Source organism: Pseudophryne corroboree, chromosome 8 (assembly GCF_028390025.1).
Source record: "Pseudophryne corroboree isolate aPseCor3 chromosome 8, aPseCor3.hap2, whole genome shotgun sequence".
Lineage (NCBI taxonomy): Eukaryota > Metazoa > Chordata > Amphibia > Anura > Myobatrachidae > Pseudophryne > Pseudophryne corroboree.
Window position 1 is genome coordinate 253,954,511 of NC_086451.1, and position 22,696 is coordinate 253,977,206.

Sequence of the window (22,696 nt, forward strand, 5' to 3'; positions counted from 1 at the left end):
AGCAAGCGTTTTTTGCACTGCTGCGATCAGATAGTCACCGCCTACAGGGGGAGTATATTTTAGCTGTGCAAGTGTGTGAACGCATGTGTAGCAGAGCTGTACAAACAGATTTTGTGCAGTCTCTGCGCAGCCCAGGACTTACTCAGCCGCTGCAATCACATTAGCCTGTCCGGGACCGGAATTGACGTCGGGAACCCTTTCTGCAAACACATGGACACGCCTGCGTTTTTCCAGACACTCATCTGAAAACAGTCACTTGACACCAACAAACGCCTTCTTCCTGTCAATCTCCTTGCGATCGCCCGCGCGAACAGATCTGTCGCACAAACCCATCGCTGTGCAGCGATCAGCTTTGTACCCATGCGATGGGCAGTTTGGACCTGATCGCCTGCTGTGCAAAAACGCACAGCAGCGATCAGGTCTGAATATCCCCCTATGTCCCAAACACTGTATCCAAACTTCTACTTGGGAGAACTAAATAAGCCTTTTGCCAGCATAGAATGGAGAAAGTCAGAGTGTCCATTTATTTTAATAGCCTCCTGGATAGTAGTATGAACCAGTCTAGGTCTTCTCCATTTTTCTCCCAAGTTTCCAGTGATTGAGGTTCCAAAGACCTTTCCAACTTTTATATGACACATGGGTATTATGTTATCCACTAGCTAAAGACTTTGTAGCCTTCTTGACTGTTTGACATCTGCTCTAGTATAGACATTATACTACCAAACTAAACTCTAGTGCGGTGGTTCTCAGTGATTTCCCACAGTGTACCCCATTATAGCCTATTTGCATTATTCGCACCCCAAACATTTGCAATGAATACAATGGCGATTAGATAAAATGTTTAGGTGGCACTATATATATATATATATATATATATACACATATATATATATATATATATATATATTAAAAACAATAAAAGTGCCATACTCAAGTTTGAAAGAAAAAAATATGTACTGCAAGAATGGAGTAAATTGTACATACAGTACACTGTATATTTCTCACATATTACTGCTATGTTATTGTTATGTTATGTTGTAAGAATTACAGTTAGAAACTTTTTTTCATTTTAATGATTACATTTTTTTCCAAGTAGATTATTTTGAATTCGCTATAAAATGGAAAAAAAGGCTCTGCGCTCTGGGAGGAACAATACAGTAGCATGGAAAATGGTCTTAAACTGACGAAACTCAATCTAAATACTTAATTGCACTGAATATAAATATATATATATATATATATATATATATATATACTATTTAACCATTTGATAAACTAAGCAAATTGCACTAATAATCACAGTAATATAATGAAATAATATTATCCAGAATCATTAGTGAACATGATTGACAGCCTGTGTGTTGCTGAGATCCTAAACACCATTCATTATAGTACTGTAGCAGCCTAATTATTCAAATAAAAAAGTCTCCTTGTTACAGTATGTACCATATATCTGTTCAGTTAGGGACATCCACGGGATAAGTATGTAAGTATGAAAAACCGGTGGCCGTGATCCCGGCCATCAGTATACCCACATTCGCAAGGTGATTGACAGGAATAGGACACTTGTGGGTGGTAACTGCCCGTTTTCTGGGAGTGTCAGGAAAAACACAGGCGTTACCAAGCGTTTTCAGGGAGGGTGTGTGACGTCAGCCCCGGCCCTAATCAGCCTGTTTTTATCGCAGTGTAGGAGTAAGTCTTGGGCTACGCACAGATTGCACAGTATGGAAAAATCATTCGAAGGTGAGTGAGTTGTAAATGGATTTGCAGATGTCCGCTGCCTGGGGAGGTTTTTGCACGGCGTACGCATGCATTCGCAAACTAGCATGGGGCGGGTTTTCACTCTGTATGGGTGACGACTATCTGATCGCAGACCCCTGCAAATTTGCAGAGGAGCAATCAGGTCTGAATTAGGCCCAATATGTATCAATCGTTCAGTCCCAACATGCATCACATCGGTATACGGGCAGCAACGTTTTCTGCTAAGCAATGGGCATAATTAATTTAGAGTTCTGGCGGGAGCAGATCATTCCTCTGTAGTTCCTTGTAAGGTGCTTGCACTTATGGTTCCTTACATCTGGTTATAGGTTGGCTGGATCAGCATATATAGCACTGCTAGTGGCTCCATAGTGACGGCTGATGCATTTTGTCTAAAATTTTGGACTTCGGCAAATCCAACTATAAACTGGTAAAACATTTATTAACATGCATTAAAATACACTAGACCAGGGTTTCCCAACCACGGTACTCAAGGCACAGGTTTTAAGGATAGCCATACTTGAGCACAGGTGACTAAATTAGTACCTCAGTTATTTTGATTTAGCCATCTGTGGTCCAGCATGTATATCACTAAAATCTGTCTTTTAGTGTGCCTTGAGTACCAAGGTTGGGAAACACTGATATAGGCTGATGTTATAATGACAATACACCTCTTCATCAAAGCGTACCCTTCCACCACATAACCTTGTCACCAGGTCGCTCACCCCACACTCCTACTTGAGCCATCTATACCTTGCGTACTCCCTTCCCTCAGGTCCCCATCCACATGCTCACGCCTCATACCATGTGTCTGTCTCCCTTCTCCCCTAGATTGTAAGCAAACAGGACTAGGGTCCTCCCCCCTCCTGTTCTCACAGCAGTCGCTAGAATTTCATGACTGCTTTTACCTGCTCAGTGGCCATTTAACCCAAATTCTTCTCGCTCATAGCGTTTGACTCTTCCAGTGGCTCCACTCCTGCTGGTCGTGCCATCACTATTGGAGACAGGTTCCACACTTCGCCAATTATAGATGTAGCCATGCTCATCGTGGCTACATCTTTCCGTGATGCGCTTTGTTAGTTGCGACTGCATGCACGTCTGGGAGCGACAGTTGCTACATGTTCTACACGTACCTGCTCTGCTACATAATCTACATGTACCTGTTCTGCTACATGTTCTACACGTACCTGCTCTACTACATGTTCTATATATGCACCTGCTCTACTACATAATCTACACGCACCTGCTCTGCTACATAATCTTCACACACCTGCTGTACTACACGTTCTACACGCACCTGCTCTACTACATGTTCTACACGGACCTGCTCTACTACATGTTCTACACGGACCTGCTCTACTACATGTTCTACACGTACCTGCTCTACTATATGTTCTACTGCACTACTACATGTTCTACACGCACCTGCGCTACTACATGTTCTACACGCACCTGCGCTACTACATGTTCTACACGCACCTGCGCTACTACATGTTCTACACGCACCTGCGCTACTACATGTTCTACACGCACCTGCTCTACTACATGTTCTATACGCACCTGCTCTACTACATGTTCTATACGCACCTGCTTTTCTCTTACGTCCAAGAGGATGCTGGGGACTCCGTAAGGACCATGGGGTATAGACGGGCTCCGCAGCAGACATGGGCACTACAAAGAACTTTAGAATGGGCGTACACTGGCTCCTCCCTCTATGCCCCTCCTCCAGACCTCAGTTGATTCCTGTGCCCAGAGGAGACTGGGTGCATTACAGGGAGCTCTTCTGAGTTTCTCTGAAAAAAGAATTTTGTTAGGTTTTTTATTTTCAGGGAGCACTGCTGGCAATAGGCTCCCTGCATTGTGGGACTGAGGGGAGAGAAGCAGACCTACTTAAGTGATAGGCTCTGCTTCTTAGGCTACTGGACACCATTAGCTCTAGAGGGAGTCGGAACGCAGGTCTCCCCTCGCCGTTCGTCCCAGAGCCGCGCCGCCGTCCTCCTCACAGAGCTGGAAGATAGAAGCCGGGTGAGTATAAGAAGATAGAAGACTTCAAAGGCGGCAGAAGACTTCTGATCTTCACTGAGGTAAGCGCGCAGCGGTAACGCTGCGCGCCATTGCTCCCATACACAACACACACAAGCGGGCACTGATGTTTGCAGGGCGCAGGGAGGGCGCCCTGGGCAGCAATATAAACCTCTAGGACTGGCATATAAGTATATATAGGCTGCGGAGCCAGTAGTTATAAAAATCCCCCGCCAGTTATTCAAAATTGAGCAGGACCGAAGCCCGCCGCTGGAGGTGGCGGAGCTTGGTCCCACAACACTAACCAGCGCCATTTTCTCCACAGTGTACTGCAGAGAAGCTGGCTCCCGGACTCTCCCCTGCTGAACACGGTGACACAGGGCTGAAAAGAGGGGGGGGGGGGCACTTGTAAGGCGTAGTGAGTGTATTACACAGATAATTATATATTAAAAAAGCGCTATATTTTCTGGGAATTTGTTTGCAGTGTCAGTTGGCGCTGGGTGTGTGCTGGCATACTCTCTCTCTGTCTCTCCAAAGGGTCTTAGTGGGGAACTGTCTCCATATAAATATATCCCTGTGTGTGGGGGGGGTGTCGGTACGAGTGTGTCGACATGTCTTAAGCGGAAGGCTCATCTAAGGAGGAGGTGGAGCAGATGATTGTGATGTCTCCGTCGGCAACGCCGACTCCTGATTGGTTGGACATGTGGAATGTTTTAAATGCAAATGTGACCTTATTACATAAGAGGTTGGACAAAGCAGAGTCCAGGGAAAAAGCAGGGAGTCACTCCATGGCTTTGACTGTGTCACAGGGCCCTTCAGGGTCTCAAAAACGTTCTCTATCCCAAATAGCAGATACTGATACCGACACGGATTCTGACTCCAGTGTCGACTACGATGATGCAAGGTTACACCCAAGGGTGGCCAAAAGTATTCATTATATGATCATTGCAATAAAAGATGTTTTGCATATCACAGATGACCCCTCTGTCCCTGACACGAGGGTGCGTATGTATAAGGAAAAGAAACCTTGGTAACCTTTCTCCCATCTCATGAGCTGAACGAGTTATTTGAAAAAGCTTGGGAGACTCCAGACAAAAAACTGCAGATTCCCAAGAGGATTCTTGTGGCGTATCCTTTCCCTGCACAGGACAGGGTACGGTGGGAATCCTCGCCCAGGGTAGACAAGGCTTTAACGCGCTTGTCCAAGAAGGTGGCGCTACAGTCTCCTGACACGGCAGCCCTCAAGGATCCTGCTGATCGCAGACAGGAAACTACCTTAAAATCTATTTATACGAATACGGGTGCTTTATTCAGACCGGCAGTAGCATCGGCATGGGTATGTAGCGCAGTTGCAGCTTGGACAGATACCTTGTCAGCTGACTTTGATACCCTAGATAGGGATACCATCTTATTGACTTTAGGTCATATTAAAGACGCAGTCTTATATATTAGAGATGCTCAAAGAGACGTTGGGCTGCTAGGTTCGAGAGCCAACGCCATGGCGATTTCTGCTAGGCGTGCCCTGTGGACCCGCCAATGGACGGGTGATGCCGACTCAAAGAAGCATATGGAGGTTTTACCTTACACGGGTGAAGTTTTATTCGGGGAAGGTCTTGCGGACCTGGTTTCAACAGCTACCGCGGATAAATCTACCTTTTTGCCTTTTGTTCCCCCGCAGCAAAAGAAAACTCCGCAATATCAGATGCAGTCCTTTCGGTCGCACAAGTCCAGAAGAGGTCGGGGCTCATCCTTCCTCACCAGAGGTAAGGGTAGAGGGAAAAGAACGCCTGCTTCGGCTAGTTCCCAGGAACAGAAGTCCTCCCCGGCTTCTACTAAATCCACCGCATGACGCTGGGGCTCCACTGGGGGAGTCCGCGCCGGTGGGCGCACGTCTTCGACTCTTCAGCCAGGTCTGGATTCAGTCAGACATGGATACTTGAGCGATGGAAATTGTATCCCAAGGCTACAAACTGGAATTCGAAGAGGTGCCCCCTCGCCGATTTTTCAAGTCGGCCTTGCCAGCTTCTCCCCCAGAGAGGGCAGTAGTGTTAGCTGCGATTCAATAGGTGTGTCAACAGCAGGTGATTATCAAGGTTCCCCTAGTCCAACAGGGAAAAGGGTACTATTCGACCCTGTTCGTGGTCCCGAAGCCGGATGGCTCGGTCAGACCCATTTTAAATCTAAAATCCCTAAACCTGTACTTGAAAAAGTTCAAATTCAAGATGGAATCGCCCCGGGCAGTGATCTCCAGTCTGGAAGGGGGGAATTTTATGGTGTCACTAGACATAAAGGATGCATACCTTCATGTCCCCATATATCCTCTTCATCAGGAATACCTGAGATTCACTGTACTGGACTGTCATTACCAGTTTCAGACGTTGCCGTTTGGGCTTTCCACGGCCCCGAGAATTTTCACCAAGGTGATTGCGGAGATGATGGTGCTCCTGCGCAGGCAGGGAGTCACAATTTTCCCGTACTTGGATGATCTCCTGATAAAAGCGAGATCGAGAGAACAATTGCTGAAGAGCGTATCACTCTCCCTGAGAGTGCTACAACAGCACGGTTGGATTCAAAATCTGCCAAAGTCACAGTTGATTCCAACGACTCGACTATCATTCCTAGGCATGATTCTGGACACGGAACGGAAGAGGGTTTTTCTCCCAATGGAAAAAGCCCAGGACCTCCAGAACATGGTCAAAGACCTGCTAAAACCAAAAAAGAGTGTCTGTTCATCAATGCACTCGAGTTCTGGGGAAAATGGTGGCAGCCTACGAGGCCACCCCTTTCGGCAGGTTTCATTCGAGGACATTTCAGTGGGACCTTCTGGACAAGTGGTCCGGGTCCCATCTACAAATACATCAGAAGATAAGCCTGTCCCCCAGGGCCAGAGTGTCTCTCCTGTGGTGGCTGCAGAGTGCTCACCTTCTAGAGGGTCGCAGGTTCGGCATTCAAGACTGGGTTCTGATGACCACGGACGCGAGCCTCCGAGGATGGGGAGTAGTCACACAAGCAAGAAAATTTCAGGGACTATGGTCAAGCCAGGAGGCTTGTCTGCACATCAACGTACTGGAAATGAGGGCCATATACAATGGCCTATGACAAGCGGAGAATCTTCTTCGCGACCTACCGGTTCAGGTTCAATCAGACAACGTCACAGCAGTGGCTCATGTAAACCGCCAAGGCGGGACAAGGAGCAGAGTGGCAATGGCGGAAGCAACCAGGATTCTTCGCTGGGCGGAAAATCACGTAAGCGCTCTGTCAGCAGTCTTCATTCCAGGAGTGGACAACTGGGAAGCAGACTTCCTCAGCAGGCACGATCTCCATCCAGGAGAGTGGGGACTTCATCAAGAAGTTTTTGCAGAGATAACAAGTCTTTGGGGAATTCCTCAAATAGACATGATGGCGTCACGCCTCAACAAGAAGCTTCGGAGGTATTGTGCCAGGTCAAGGGACCCTCAGGCAGTAGCGGTGGATGCTCTGGTGACACCATGGGTGATTCAGTCGGTCTATGTGTTCCCTCCTCTTCCTCTCATCTCAAAAATATTGAGAATCATAAGACGAAAAAGAGTGCGGACGATACTCATTGTTCCAGATTGGCCTCGAAGGTCATGGTACTCAGATCTTCAGGAAATGCTCACAGAAGATCGGTGGCCTCTTCCTCTCAGGGAGGACCTGTTACAGCAGGGGCCCTTTGTGTTCCAAGACTTACCACGGTTACGTTTGACGGCATGGCGGTTGAACACCGAATCCTAGCTGGGAAAGGTATTCCGGAAGAAGTCATCCCTACGCTGATAAAGGCTAGTAAGGAGGTGACGGCAAAACATTATCACCGTATCTGGAGGAAATATGTTTCTTGGTGTGAAGCCAACCATGCGCCTACGGAGGATTTCCATGTGGGCCGTTTTCTCCACTTTCTACAGATAGGAGTGGATATGGTCCTGAAGTTAGGCTCCATTAAGGTACAGATTTCGGCCTTATCTATATTCTTTCAGAAGGAATTGGCTTCTCTTCCAGAAGTCCAGACTTTTGTAAAGGGAGTGCTGCACATCCAGCCTTCTTTTGTGCCCCCAGTGGCACCATGGGACCTTAACGTGGTATTACGGTTCCTAAACTCTCACTGGTTTGAACCGCTTCAGACGGTTGAATTAAAGTTTCTCACTTGGAAGGTTGTCATATTGTTGGCCTTGGCATCTGCGAGGCGGGTGTCCGAATTGGCGGCCTTGTCTCACAAGAGCACTTATCTGATTTTCCGTATGGATAGAGCGGAGTTGAGGACTCGTCCTCAATTTTTGCCCAAGGTGGTTTCATCGTTTCATATGAACCAACCTATTGTGGTGCCTGTGGCTACGGATGACTTGGAGGACTCCAAGTCCCTGGATGTAGTCAGGGCCTTAAAAATCTATGTAGCCAGGACGGCTCGGGTTAGGAAAACAGAGGCACTGTTTGTCCTGTATGCGGCCAACAAAGTTGGCGCTCCTGCTTCGAAGCAGACTATTGCTCGCTGGATCTATAACACAATTCAGCAGGCTCATTCTACGGCAGGATTGCCATTTCCAAATTTGGTAAAGGCCCATTCCACTAGGAAGGTGGGCTCTTCTTGGGCGGCTGCCCGAGGCGTCTCGGCTTTACAGCTTTGCCGAGCAGCTACCTGGTCGGGTTCAAACACTTTTGCAAAGTTCTATAAGTTTGATACCCTGGCTGATGAGGGCCTTGCGTTTGCTCAGTCGGTGCTGCAGAGTCGTCCGCACTCTCCCGCCCGGTCTGGAGCTTTGGTATAAACCCCATGGTCCTTACGGAGTCCCCAGCATCCTCTAGGACGTAAGAGAAAATAAGATTTTAAACCTACCGGTAAGTCTTTTTCTCCTAGTCCGTAGAGGATGCTGGGTGCCCGTCCCAGTGCGGACTATTTTCTGCAAGGCTTGTATATAGTTATTGCTTACATGAGGGTTATGTAACAGTTGTAATCAGCCTTTGCCTGATACTGTTTTGTTGCATACTGTTAGCTGGTTGAGTATATTCCATGTTAAACGGTGTGGATGGTGTGGGCTGGTATAAATCTTGCTCTTGGATTAACAAAATCCTTTCCTCATACTGTCCGTCTCCTCTGGGCACAGTTCTCTAACTGATGTCTGGAGGAGGGGCATAGAGGGAGGAGCCAGTGCACGCCCATTCTAAAGTTCTTTGTAGTGCCCATGTCTCCTGCGGAGCCCGTCTATACCCCATGGTCCTTACGGAGTCCCCAGCATCCTCTACGGACTAGGAGAAAAAGATTTACCGGTAGGTTTAAAATCTTATTTACTACATGTTCTATACGCACCTGCTCTACTACATGTTCTTTACGCACCTGCTCTACTACATGTTCTTTACGCACCTGCTCTACTACATGTTCTTTACGCACCTGCTCTACTACATACTATACACGCACCTGCTCTACTACATACTATACACGCACCTGCTCTACTACATACTATACACGCACCTGCTCTACTACATACTATACACGCACCTGCTCTACTACATACTATACACGCACCTTCTCTACTACATACTATACACGCACCTTCTCTACTACATACTATACACGCACCTGCTCTACTACATACTATACACGCACCTTCTCTACTACATACTATACACGCACCTGCTCTACTACATATCCAAGCACCTGCTCTACTACATATCCAAGCATATGCTCTACTACATAATCTACATGCACCTGCTCTACTGCATATTATACACGCACCTGCTCTACTGCATATTATACACGCACCTGCTCTACTACATGTTCTACACGGACCTGCTCTACTACATGTTCTACACGGACCTGCTCTACTACATGTTCTACACGGACCTGCTCTACTACATGTTCTACACGGACCTGCTCTACTACATGTTCTACTGCTCTACTACATGTTCTACACGCACCTGCGCTACTACATGTTCTACACGCACCTGCTCTACTACATGTTCTACACGCACCTGCTCTACTACATGTTCTATACGCACCTGCTCTACTACATGTTCTATACGCACCTTCTCTACTACATAATCTACATGCACCTTCTCTACTGCATATTATACATGCACCTGCTCTACATGTTCTACACGCACCTGCTCTACTACATGTTCTACACGCACCTGCTCTACTACATGTTCTACATGCACCTACAGATGTGTCCTCATACATCTTGCTTCAATACGCCATGCAGCGGGAGATCTGTATCGGCATCCGACATGTAACGGAGCATTTTGTATGCAGATACATCCACGGTCACGGTCGCACACAGAATATAGGCATGCCGCATATCATATTAATCGGCTTGTGCATCCCATTGAGTTGCGCGGGACCTATTAGCTCACACATGCCAAGTGTCTGCCTGCATGGCGTATTGAGGCAAGGTGTATGAGGACAGATCTATGTTCGTTTTGTGAACAAGCTGCGTTTTAATGGAAAAGGTCGCACAAAAAGACGATCAATGATACCAAGTCACACTACGCCACAGCATGATGTGAATAGAAGGGCTGTTTAACATGCAAGGAGGCTAGATGTATGTGGACACATCTTTACTACATTTTCTGCACGCACCTACTCTGCTACATATTGATATGTGATATTCTATAGAGAAGGAGCCTGAAAATGGTGCTTCAAGGTTATTGCTCCCGTCTCTAAATAAACAGGCAATATAGAGTCCTATATGTTCCATCAATAGCTGTTGGTTGACTTCCTTCTTAACACAAAATAAATTGGATTTAAAACATCATAAAACATCTGGTTACTGTAGTGACACCAAAGGTTGTAAAAAAAATGCAATACATGATATATATTTCTTACTGTGCCTTTCCTTCTAGCTGTCAGTCATCACTCTTTAATCTGATAAATTTGACAGAACCTTTTGATTCATTTTATTTCTCAAAGGAATATTAAAAGAAGATGCCTTAGACATGCAATTAACTCTTAACTTCCTGAATAGTGTTTAAGCTTTAATTAACATAAAGGATGTTCAATCTGAATTGTGTGACGACTACGCCATCTGCTCTTGCTACCAACACCAAGTTTTGTTTTTTTCATTACTAGTTGCTCGTTACTGTCTGTAAGGAAGTGTATTTGTGTCTGCTTCCTCCATTATACATTAGTAATCTGCATATGGCTGTGTCAGTGACAGTCCACTTGACTCTTATACCCCTTTCACACCAGAAATGCAGGGGTCTTACCCGGGAATACGGTCCCTGGATCATGCAGGGACATTCCCGGGTAAGACCCCTTGCATACCGCAGTCAGCCCGGCATATTGCCGGGTTGCTGACGTCAGCGGTGACGCGGCGGGGGCGGCGCAAGAGATCACATGATCTCCAAGCGCTGCCTGCTACATAGAGAGTGAACGGGAGCCGGGGCGCATTGACCCGGCTCCCGTTCACACAGACCAGGTTACCAGGAGGATCCCGGGACCAACCCTGGTCGATTGCAGGGTTGAAATGCCGGGGCAGGAATCCTGGAATTTTGACCCTGTACCCTTTCACACTGAGAAATTTCCTGAGTTGGTGCGCGTTCATGTGCAATAACCCGGGAAATTTTGGGCTGTGTGAAAGGGGTATTATTGACCACCTTACTTTTCCAAGGAATTAATGGCAAAGAATATTGTTTTCCAGGCATTATTTATTTATTTATTACTAATTGGGCTTCTTGCAGGACATTGAGCGCTTTTTTTTCTGTTCCCTAGTAAACTGCCACCATATATGAGCTTGCCATCACTGTTTTCTAATTCTTTATCCTGCAGAATATTCTCAGCTCAATGCGTAATATAGTGCAGCACAGGACCTCCGTGTTCATCGCTCACAGGCTGTCCACCATAGTTGATGCAGATGAGATTATTGTACTAGATAAGGTAAGGTTATTATTATGGAATATGTTTTGCTTTTCTTAAATGGATGTATTTAAGTTTTTGAAAGGAGCTTCAGCTTTTTTTTTATTTTTTTATAAACTTTGCACAATTAACAAATAGCCCTTTGGGGTGTACATTGACAAAACGCACATTTCATCTATTGCTGCCCCAGTAGAACTAGCCACCAGAAACATAGGTAGCCCAATTAGCTGACTGACCATCAGATTTCGCCATCTCTAGAGGATTACGCGGTTCAATCCTAAATACCTTTGTTTGAACAAAAATATAGACAATAGAACATGTGTTAATGCCAGTTATAACACTGATTAGCAAATAGACTGATCCCTTGCACCATAAAATGACGTATCACTAAACAGAATAGGATATGTGTAGTGATTATTCTGCGACAGTCTCTACAGTACAGTATTTTGTTCCCACCAAGTTCATAAATGTATTTAACCCCTCCAGTAGCAATAGGGTTAATTGGCGTGCAGATGTCTCTTCCCACTTCCAGTCTGTTTAGTGGCCATTTTGCCTTTCTGGTAGCAAAATCTTGTATGAAACAGATGTACTGGCTCGCAGTTCTCTGTATTATTATGAGCAACGGTGTGGCTTTCTAGATAGACAAATGGCTCCTTATACTTTTTAACCCTGATGTGGTTAAGGACTAGTCATTTATTGCAACAATAAGATAATCTAGCCATGTGTAAGCAATTGGGTAAATAATGAAAGGGTTAGTTACATACTTACATTCATTACTGTGTAATGGGATAAAATGTCTTAATAAAATGAATATCCGTCGCAGGGCCAGTACGCATGTGCAGGTACCATCTTGCGCATGCGCGGCCCCCGAATGCGTTCGGCTCGCAGTGGGTTTGAACGCCTCTGCCTGATTGCAGGCAGAGGCGTTCAAGGGGCAGGCAGGGGGCAGCGATGGACCGTAGCGGGGGTGGAACTTCGAAAACGGTGGCAGGGTGGCGGCGTGACATCACATGTAGCTGCTCCGATCTAAAAAATGGTGGCGGACCTCTTGCATACGCAGCCTAGCTGTGGCTGCAGGGGTCATCCACAGTTGCTGTGACAGCAATTAAATTGCGCTTGCTGCCACTGGGCTGGCCAATCTGAATGATGGGTGGCCCCAGCATGCGATAGAAAGGATTGCAGATTCTGTTTTTTAGCAGAATCTGCAATCTATACTGAATGACCCCCTTAATATAGGAAATTACTTTTAACAACTTTATTGTAAAATTAACTGGAAGACTCTGAGATAAGCTGTTGACAAATGTCTATAGTATAATATACTGTATATTTACTTTCTAGTACATAATATATTTTTTTAATGCATTTAAATTAAATTAATAAAGAGAAGCCATCTTAAATACATAATGGCTGTGTTCAGTGGTTCCAAGATGGATATATTTAGGTTATTTTTTAGCTTATGTCTTTTCCAATAAAAATAGATAATTCTGATCACTTTTAAAATGTACTATTTGTGTTTTCACACCACAACAATTGGTACTAGAGGTGCAGTTGTCTGTGGCAGACGAGAGTCTATAATGTTAGCACCAGTCTAGGAATATACAAGCCGTGTACATGCACCTTGCAGCCCAATCACTGTTTTTGGTGACTGTATTAAACTACAGATGTGTCCTGATACTGCTAGCCTCAATATGCAGCGCAAGTCGCCTTGTGCGAGTGTTTGCCACAAATAGCATTGTAGCATCTTTTTGTGTCTTTCTCTCTTGAATGTGCATTTTAATCGCAATATGACAAAAAAAAAAAAATTGCGCTGATTCATTGATATGTGACACTTGTATATCTGTATAGGAAGCACAGCAGTACGGATGGTGTAATGGTTAGCATTACTGCCTCACAGCACTGAGGTCATGGGTTCGATTCCCACCATGGCCCTAACTGTGTGGAGTTTGTATATTCTCCCCGTACTTGCGTGGGTTTCCTCCGGGTACTCCGGTTTCCTCCCACAATCCAAAAATATACTGGTAGGTTAATTGGCTCCCTACAAAATTAACCCTAACGTGAATGTGTGTGTGTACATGTGGTAGGGAATATAGATTGTAAGCTCCACTGGGGCAGGGACTGATGTGAATGGCCAAAATATTCTCTGTAAAGCGCTGCGGAATATGTGTGCGCTATATAAATAACTGGTAATAAATAAATAAAATAATAATAAACAGCTGAAGTTGTTGTGAAAAAGTAACAGCCGCTACATCGTAGCATTTCGTATACCGACTCAGATGCACATTTGAGAAAAAAATACACAAATGCAAATTCCCAGCTTTCAAATGGGAACCGGTCACAATCCTGCCGGATGGGATACCGGGGGTGGGGGGTGTTAGGTTTAGGCTGTGGGAAGGGGGGGTTAGGTTTAGGCTGCGGAAGGGTTTAGGTTCAGGCACCCGCCGGGGAGGGTTAGGTTTAGGCTGCAGGGAGGGGGAAGGTTAGGATTAGTGGGCCAGTGGGGGAAGGTAAGTATACTTACATTCCCCTGTCAGGATTCTTATCATTGGGATGCAGCTGTATTGGCATCCCGTCAGCTGGCATTTCAATCCCATCCCTATTAAAATGATTGAGTACTGCAGACTATGTAAATATTCACCCTGATCACCACTATGCCTATACTGTAATATAAGTTGTTTTATTTAAAAATGCAACCTATAACATTGAAACATGGCAGAATTGTGTTGGACCACTAAGACACCAAAATTTGTTACCCAGTGACCACATCTGTGTGTACGACCATCAAGAGAGAGAAAATGTTGTGCTCCTCGTGTCTGGCTCACACACTACTACTCATGCTGGCTATGCACATCGGATGCCTAAAACTGGCCATTCCAAGTTGGAAGCAGATGACATGCCGTACAATCCCACGTCTGCTGCCATAGTCTGGGCTATAAAGCAAAGAGCAGAATAGATTCAATGGGTGGAATTCAATTGTTTGAAAATTGTTTGGATGTCTGTTTTTTCCTGTCTATTAGATGGAGAAAAACAGACTCCCAACTGACTTTTCAAACAATTAAATACCCCCCATATATCTTGAATTGTCATCTCTAACAATAGTGATCTGCTGAAATGATTGCTCATGGATGGTATTAGTAAAATGTGCAGTTTATTATAAAAGCAATTCCTTTTGTAGCATAGTAACTGTCAGCATCATTCTAATTTATGGCTGATGCTAGTCATAGAACTTGGTTCTATTAATTGGAATTTCTGTTGGGTACATTAATATTTACAGTTTGGTAATATGTCACCAGTTACTTCTTATAATAAAGAAATAATTCAGACTTCCTCCAGCTAATATTGCAGTTTAGCCAGCTGATTGTGTATGAATGAATTAGCCAGCTTTCCTGATGTGTTCACTCCTGTGATCCTCTGAGACCTACAAGTGCTGTTGCATTGAGGCAGAAGCTGGGAAGCCTTGCGTTGCAGTGATGGGTGATCTGTTATAGTCCAACAGCGATCCACTGAGCCTGGATGTGTGCTAGCCACTATAATGCAGGTGCATTAGTCTGCAGAAGCATTATATCACACTCCCACACTGTGAGATGTGTGCTTAGTGTAGCCTGTTTTAGCTTTGCAACCCTGCTGTTATACATTGCTCCCTGCTGACATGGCTTTCACATTCAGCCCATAGGAAGACCGCATGGTCGGACACTCAAACACATGCCGTCATTGAATAGAAAGAACAGGCAGAAAAATCCCACTGTTCCTTTAATTTCATATAAGGCAGGGATGAGTCTATTTAAAAATAGTGGAAAGCAGCACATTGTTTCCACCTGTACACCTCTTATATGTCACCAGGGTCTTGATGTTTATCGTTAGTGTTTTCGGGAATATTTGAATTTGTAACACTATAAATGACATAGCCTGGACTTGGGATTTCACATAACAAGAGGATGAAAAATGAAAGAAGGTTATGTATACACATATCTTATGTCAGAAGTACATTGTTTGCATCCATGTCAAGATATGCAACTAGCTATTGGCAAATAAACTAAGGGATATGTGATGGGTATATGTAACCACATTAGCCTAAGAATGACATAGTTGAATCATAGAAAATGTGTATTTTGCAGTTAGTGTAGATTCATGGATTCACCATCTATAATTTGCTTTCTAATTAGTGCATGTAGTGGCTTGTAAGATCAAGCCAGGAGGCTGGCAACCGGATGCTTCTCAGGAGTCTCACAACAGGACCACCTATTATTTTTGCAAGGTGCTATAAAATCAGCAGCAGCAAGAAAGTCTTCACTAAGCCAAAGTACTGAGCTAACTTTTAGGCTGGCTAGTCAAGATGGCGGGAAGATATCATTATCCAATCATCATAATCTATTAGACCTAAACACACTACACAAGTAGGTGCTAATAGTGTAGTGTGTTAATTGCAAAGGTTCAATTCCTATTGAAATATGCTTCCAGTACGTGAGAAAAGGGTCTTTCGATACATATATACACACACACACACACACACATATATGTGTGTATATATATATATATATATATATATGTATGTATAGGTATATGTGTGTGTGTGTGTGTGTGTGTGTGTGTATGTATATATATAGTAAACAATGTGTCAGGTGGAACTCTGAATAATGGATGCTGGAACGCAGGATACAAATCAAGCTATATATAAGGTATGTATTGTGTGTATTTTTGTATATCCTGATGACAAATTAAAATTTGAAACATTGATTTGTATCCTTACTTGCAATGCAGTGTGACAGAACCATGTATATGAAGTGCTGCGATGCAGTGGCTGTAGCTTTTTTCACAGCAAGTTAATTTGTGCTTCATCTGTAACTTTGTTCATATTTAAAACTAATGCCTGTGCGGCTATAGTCACAGCCCAGGGTCTCTGATACAGTGTATTGCTGCCCCTGTGGTGCGAATTAGATGTACGTTTAAAGAACAGGTGACTACGCTACACCTCTCGGCGCTCTCACTTGTGCCACATGGCGTATTGAGGCTTGGTGTATGAGGACACATCTGTGTGTCTTTTTATGGTGTGGGGCAGTAGGTTGTAAATGTTTGTGTACTCGTTATTTGTATATAAATTATTATTTATTATTTATTTTTAATTTAAACTTCTGTATTGTAAGGAACATTGGGGGTCATTCCGTGTTGATCATAGCTGTGCTAAATTTAGCACAGCTACGATCATGAACTCAGACATGCGGGGGGGCGCCCAGCACATGGCTAGTCCGCCCTGCATATTAGTGCCGGCCCCTCCCCGCAGAAGTGCAAAGGCATCGCACAGCGGCAATGCCTTTGGATTTGAAGAGTAGCTCCCGACCAGCGCAGCTTTAGCGTGTTGGCCGGGAGCTACTCGTCACTCCCGGCCCACAGCGGCTGCGTGTGACGTCACGCAGCCGCTGCGGGCCACTACCCGCACGGACCGGCCACGCCTGCGTTGGCCACTCTGCGCCTACGAAACGGCGGCCAAATGCCGCCAATTCGCCCCCTCCCACCTATCGACCGCCGCTGCCTGTCAATCAGGCAGAGGCGATCGTAGCACAGCACTGTGGCACTGGCGCATGCGCAGTTCTGACCCGATTGCTACGCTGCGAAAAACTGCAGCATGCGATCGGGTCAGAATGACCCCCCATTGTGTTAAAGAATTCAAACTAAAGGTTTGCCCTTACTATGGATAATATAAACACGTTCTTCTAATGCTGGCTTTTGGCAAATAAATACACTAGCTATAGATTCTTTTTTTATTATTATTATTATTATTATTATTATTATTATTATTATTGTTTAATCAATATTTTTATTAGCACCCAAGTTACCAAAATATATAACTTGTAACTGATGCAAAATGAACTCATTTTCTGACTGTCTTGTCTGTGCACTTTGTGGCAGGGTAAAGTAGCTGAGAGGGGGACACATTTCGGACTCCTGGCCAATCCTGGAAGCCTGTACTCAGAACTGTGGCACACTCAGAGTAACAGGGTCCTAAACAATAACCGCGACCACAAGACAGACAAGAGCAGCCAACAAATCTCTAAAGAGGAGGAAAGAAAGAAACTACAAGAGGAGATCATCAACAGTGTTAAGGGATGTGGCAACTGCTCCTGCTGAGCACATATCCCATCTGCCTGGACCTAAAAGGGTTGTGGCACCAGGGATCTCAAGATATCAACTTTGTAAACTCTGATTTTTCTTTTCCCCATATTAATTGATTACTAGGCTCCTGTTCCATATATTGATTTCCTCATTTCACCCTTCTAAGCTGTCTTTGTCCAAGTTATTTAAATCCACTTCTACCAAAGTTTCCCTTCAGCCATAGCAAGGGGCAAAGGTCATCTCATTCCTGTGTCCAACAAGTGGTCCACTAGTTCAGTGTGTTCGATAAATGTCTGCTACTGTACAGCAACTAGCCTTATATGATGTAAATGGGTTACCAATAATGACTTTTGTATCTTTCATAAACTACATTATAACTACTGAACATTTTTTTATATATAACCTAATCTATCTGTATCTAGATTGTAAATCGTGCATATTTGGGGCTTCTTGCAGTAAGTCAGTGTTGGATTTTGTGTTTCAGTAAGTGTATCATTCTAAAAAACACAGTATTTCTTGTAAGTCTGGCCAAAATATAGCATTTATAACAGCATTTTAATAGTATTTGACTAGGGCTAACGTACCTGTAGTAGGTATTCTTCAGGGGTGTGGTTCATCAAATCGACAGTATCTAGGTCGACCACTATAGGTCGACAGTCACTAGGTCGACATGGATGGAAGGTCGACAGGGTTTCTAGGTCGACAGGTCTAAAGGTCGACATGAGTTTTTTGTGGGTTTTTTGGTGTCGTCTTCTTCGTAGAGTGACCGGGATCCCAAATTAGTGCACCGCGTCCCCTCGCATGGCTCGCTTCGCTCGCCATGCTTCGAGCATGGTGCCTTCGCTCCGCTACCGCTTTGCTCGGCACACTTTACCGTTCCAATCGTAGTCCACGTGGATCGTTAAGTATGAAAAAATTCAAAAAAAGAAAAAAAAATTGAAAAACTCATGTCGACCTTTAGACCTGTCGACCTAGCACATGTCGACCTAGAAACCCTGTCGACCTAGTGACTGTTGACCTATAGTGGTCGACCTAAACATTGTCGACCTAGATACTGTCGATCTTCAGACCGGATCCCATTCTTCAGATATGGTTATACAGACATGAGAGCGATGTAGTGGGGGGCGGGGGCTAGAAGAACCAGTAACCAAACTGAGTCTGAGAATGTTAGCCTAATCCTACAGGTTTAGGTACAGGTGCAGGTATGTCTAGAGTGATAGGCTATGCCAATATGAAGCCAATCCATGTATTTAAACATTAACTATGGCACAGAGCATCCTGTCACACTGGTTGTTTGGTAATGTGTTATGCAAACAAGTGGTGTCATCAGAATAATGACATAAACCAATATGATGGCCTGTCTTTTGAAAGGTATATTAGGATTGCACCTGATTGGTGGTGCTCCCAGAAATTCTGTAATAATGCAACATTAAGCTCATCTTGCTTTCGCAAATCTAGCTTATTGTTTGATAACGTGTGCCTGGAAAGTTTGGAGGAAGCTGTAGCAAAGAGCTAAACGGTAACAGCAGGAAACGCTGGTCAGCACTATCTGGAGACATGGGTTTGGTGACACCAGATGCTGCATTAGACAAGCTTCTAAGCTTCGTTCTGATTACAGTAGTTCTCTTAATATACATAATCATCTTAATAAACACTTCATGCGGTGTAATATGTATTGCTGGAGCACAGAATTTGGCTCTTATTGAGCAGCATTTGCATGGCACTTACCAAGGGCTATGTTTATTTTTCCTCTTTATTATGAACCTGCTATGCTTTTATGCTGCAAAAATCAATAGACCACTATACAGACAAACCCAGTTTTATATATATATATATATATATATTGTCATAATAACATCTGTACTTACACCTATGTATAAAGTATTTCTGACCTGTAAAATCCTGTTGTTATTAGGATAACAGGGTTTATACAACTGGGGTGTGTAAGGGCCCTTTAGACAGATAGCTCTGCATTTTCACGTCTGAATCTTCTTCATTCTTTTCTTTCTATATTGCTGTGATCCAAACCGCTCAGAGACAGAAAATGACCTTAATCATTTTAAGTCATGTAACATACGTCAATGAACTTATAATGTGATCTCCATCTTAATCCAAGTCCTGAATCCTTATTTCCCAGCTGACCTGCTGACATCTCTCTCGTCTTCATCCATTCTTCATTTTCTTGATTTGCTTGTCTCCTAATGCATGGGACTCCAACCCCTATGTGCTTATGTTGGCAAATGGCCTAAGGAAGAGACTGATGAGTCCTGTCTATGTGGCATGTTTGTTTCTATCTACACTTTGATTTATTTTTTTCTAGATAAATGATCCTGTTTTCTTCTTGTATGGTGTACTACTATGTAAGCATTTCAGTCTTTTCAAAAGAAAATATATATGAAAAGCTCCTATCCATTGCTTCAGATGTGGAGAAGGCAGACACTTCTCATGGTGGACTTTAAAGCAAGATTTAGAGGGAGCTGTACTAAGCAGTGAAAAGAGTGGGGAAGTGAGCCAGTGGAGAAGTTGCCAATGGCAACCAATCATCTTCTCTGTATAATGTTATAGTGGGCAACTTCTCCACTGGCTCACTTGTCCACTCTTTTCACTGCTTAGAACATCTCTCCCTTTGTGGCCAAATGAATGAGCACAAAATGGATCTGCTTCCCACTATTCCAGTCTGGATATAGATGGAGGCTTGTAATATTTTCTCTGCTGTGACCGCTTCTGGTTATTGCACCAAGCTTCTAATAAGTATAAACACACCCCTGACATACTGCTTTGTACTTAGCTGCCCTCTTATGTGTGGGGATAACCTATAACGCATTCTATAGATTTGTGTGTTTTAGCATCATTTAAGCCAGATTCCCTTTTTGCTGTGTTTCTGTGTTTAGAGAAATCTCGTTGCATAATACTTAATAAAGTAGCCAATGGTCCCATTCTAGCTAATCGTTATAAAATACTATGTTTACATTTGTTCTAATTAGAATAGGTAATCTCCCTAATGGTGGCATCTTTAATTATTCATCTTTGATTGTGTTTCATTCAAAGACTCCAATAATATTGATGTTATTCTAACACACTGCACTACTATAAACATCTAACAATAACCTACCACACCCTAACAATCTGTGCTACAGCTTAGAGATAGACATCGGAAGCAGCCTTCCGCCACTGAAACTTTCGATATGATGTTAACTAACCATCACTTCAAAAGAATGTTGATGATTGAAATGTTGCAATGGTTCATGCATGCGCAGAACCTCAAGTTAGCGCAGTAGTAATCCATGGCCATCCTTGAAGTTAAACAGTTGGATTCAACTATTTTAATAATGAATGGCCATCACTTACACACACAGTTTGATGGCAGCTGCCATTGGAAAGCCACCATTGCATAGTGGAAACACTACCATGACAAGAAAGACATTGGGGGTAATTCCAAGTTGATCGCAGCAGGAATTCTGTTAGCAACTGGGCAAAACCATGTGCACTGCAGGGGGGGCAGATATAACATGTGCAGAGAGAGTTAGATTTGGGTGTGGTGTGTTCAATCTGCAATCTAATTTGCAGTGTAAAAATAAAGCAGCCAGTATTACCCTGCACAGAAAAAAAATAACCCACCCAAATCTAACTCTCTCTGCAAATGTTATATCTGCCCCCCCTGCAGTGCACATGGTTTTGCCCAACTGCTAAAAAATGTCCTGCTGCGATCAACTTGGAATTACCCCCTTTGATGGCGATAAAACATTAAACATCGACAAAAACTACAGCTGTCACTTTTTTTTCTTTCTTTTTTTTCTTTTTTTTTTTTTAAGTATTCAGAGTGTAGAATATTTAGCACTTGGAGTGTGCAGTGGTTTATCAAAAGTAAACTGAATTATTAATAAACACAAAGGATCAGGAACAGTGTAACCATCGTTAAAGCTGTCTTCCATGGGTAATATATGTCCAGTTCTATACCCAAGTTAATGCCCTGTGTTCTTATGGGTGTCTCCTAAGAAGAACATGATGTGGAAAGCCTTGTTATAGTTCATCAATGCCAAGATGTAAGAAAAAAAAATGCTTTTTTATTTTCTGATGATTTGCAGCACGTGACAATGCACACATTCATCACATTTGTGAATTGGAATCTTGGTGTTCCTGATACAGAACCCTCTTTTTGGCTAAGCTACAGTGAAGTATTTCAAAAGGAATTATGGAAAGTAACGGCGTACAGAGAAAGTGTTCTGAATCTTGTCGTATGCATATATTGTTTTATCAGACTGTATTTTAAAATTATTTTATAGACACTGAGCCACGAGCGGTGTTCTGCCTCCATTTCCACCGGGTACAATTTGTAAATTAAATTACCTCAATTATTTAATATCTTTATCTGTTTTTGAGGGGTATCTAGTTTAAGTTATTCAACACTTTATTTTAAAAAGCAAATAATATATGATGTACAGGTAGGATATGGAATTGTTTTGGAGGTTTTTGTGTTTTTGCTTTTAATGCTGCTAAAACTTGATAATTTAGATACGACTAGGCGTTTTTAACAAAACTTCTAATGTATGTATAAAAGTGTACATAGAATTGTTCTTGAATAAATGCCTTTGAATAATACTTGTTGTTTTGCATTTGGGTAAACAAGGTAATTACATTTTACAATCATACGCAGTTTGACATCCTGCTTTATGCAGCTGAATTGCAGCTTGCAGAACTGTTGATTATTCAACCTGAAATTTGTCTTTAATTAAAAGGTGTTTTGTAACTAATCTCATTAAAAATGTTTTCCTTTTTGGGCACTAAAAATAATTTTGGATAAATATAAAAATATTAATTGTGAATTGTTTTAGTAAAAATAATTTTAACAAACCATAAATGTAAATTAGTAAGGAAATATATATAGACAAATCATTGGCACTACAAGTCAAAGCAGCAATATGTCAACGAGAAAGTCAACCAACGTACATC

The 22,696-nt window shown here is 43.3% G+C and overlaps 1 protein-coding gene across 1 annotated transcript in view; it reads left to right on the forward strand.

Moving 5' to 3' along the window:
- Window positions 1–22,345, forward strand: part of ABCB7 (ATP binding cassette subfamily B member 7) — a 432,229-nt gene extending 409,884 nt beyond the window's left edge. Inside the window, exons 15-16 of the mRNA XM_063937177.1 lie at window positions 11,555–11,662; window positions 17,543–22,345. Of these exons, the coding sequence (XP_063793247.1) occupies window positions 11,555–11,662; window positions 17,543–17,761 (327 nt within the window). The 3' untranslated portion in view covers window positions 17,762–22,345. The remainder of the gene's footprint in view (window positions 1–11,554; window positions 11,663–17,542) is intronic.
- The last annotated feature ends 351 nt before the right edge of the window (window positions 22,346–22,696 follow it).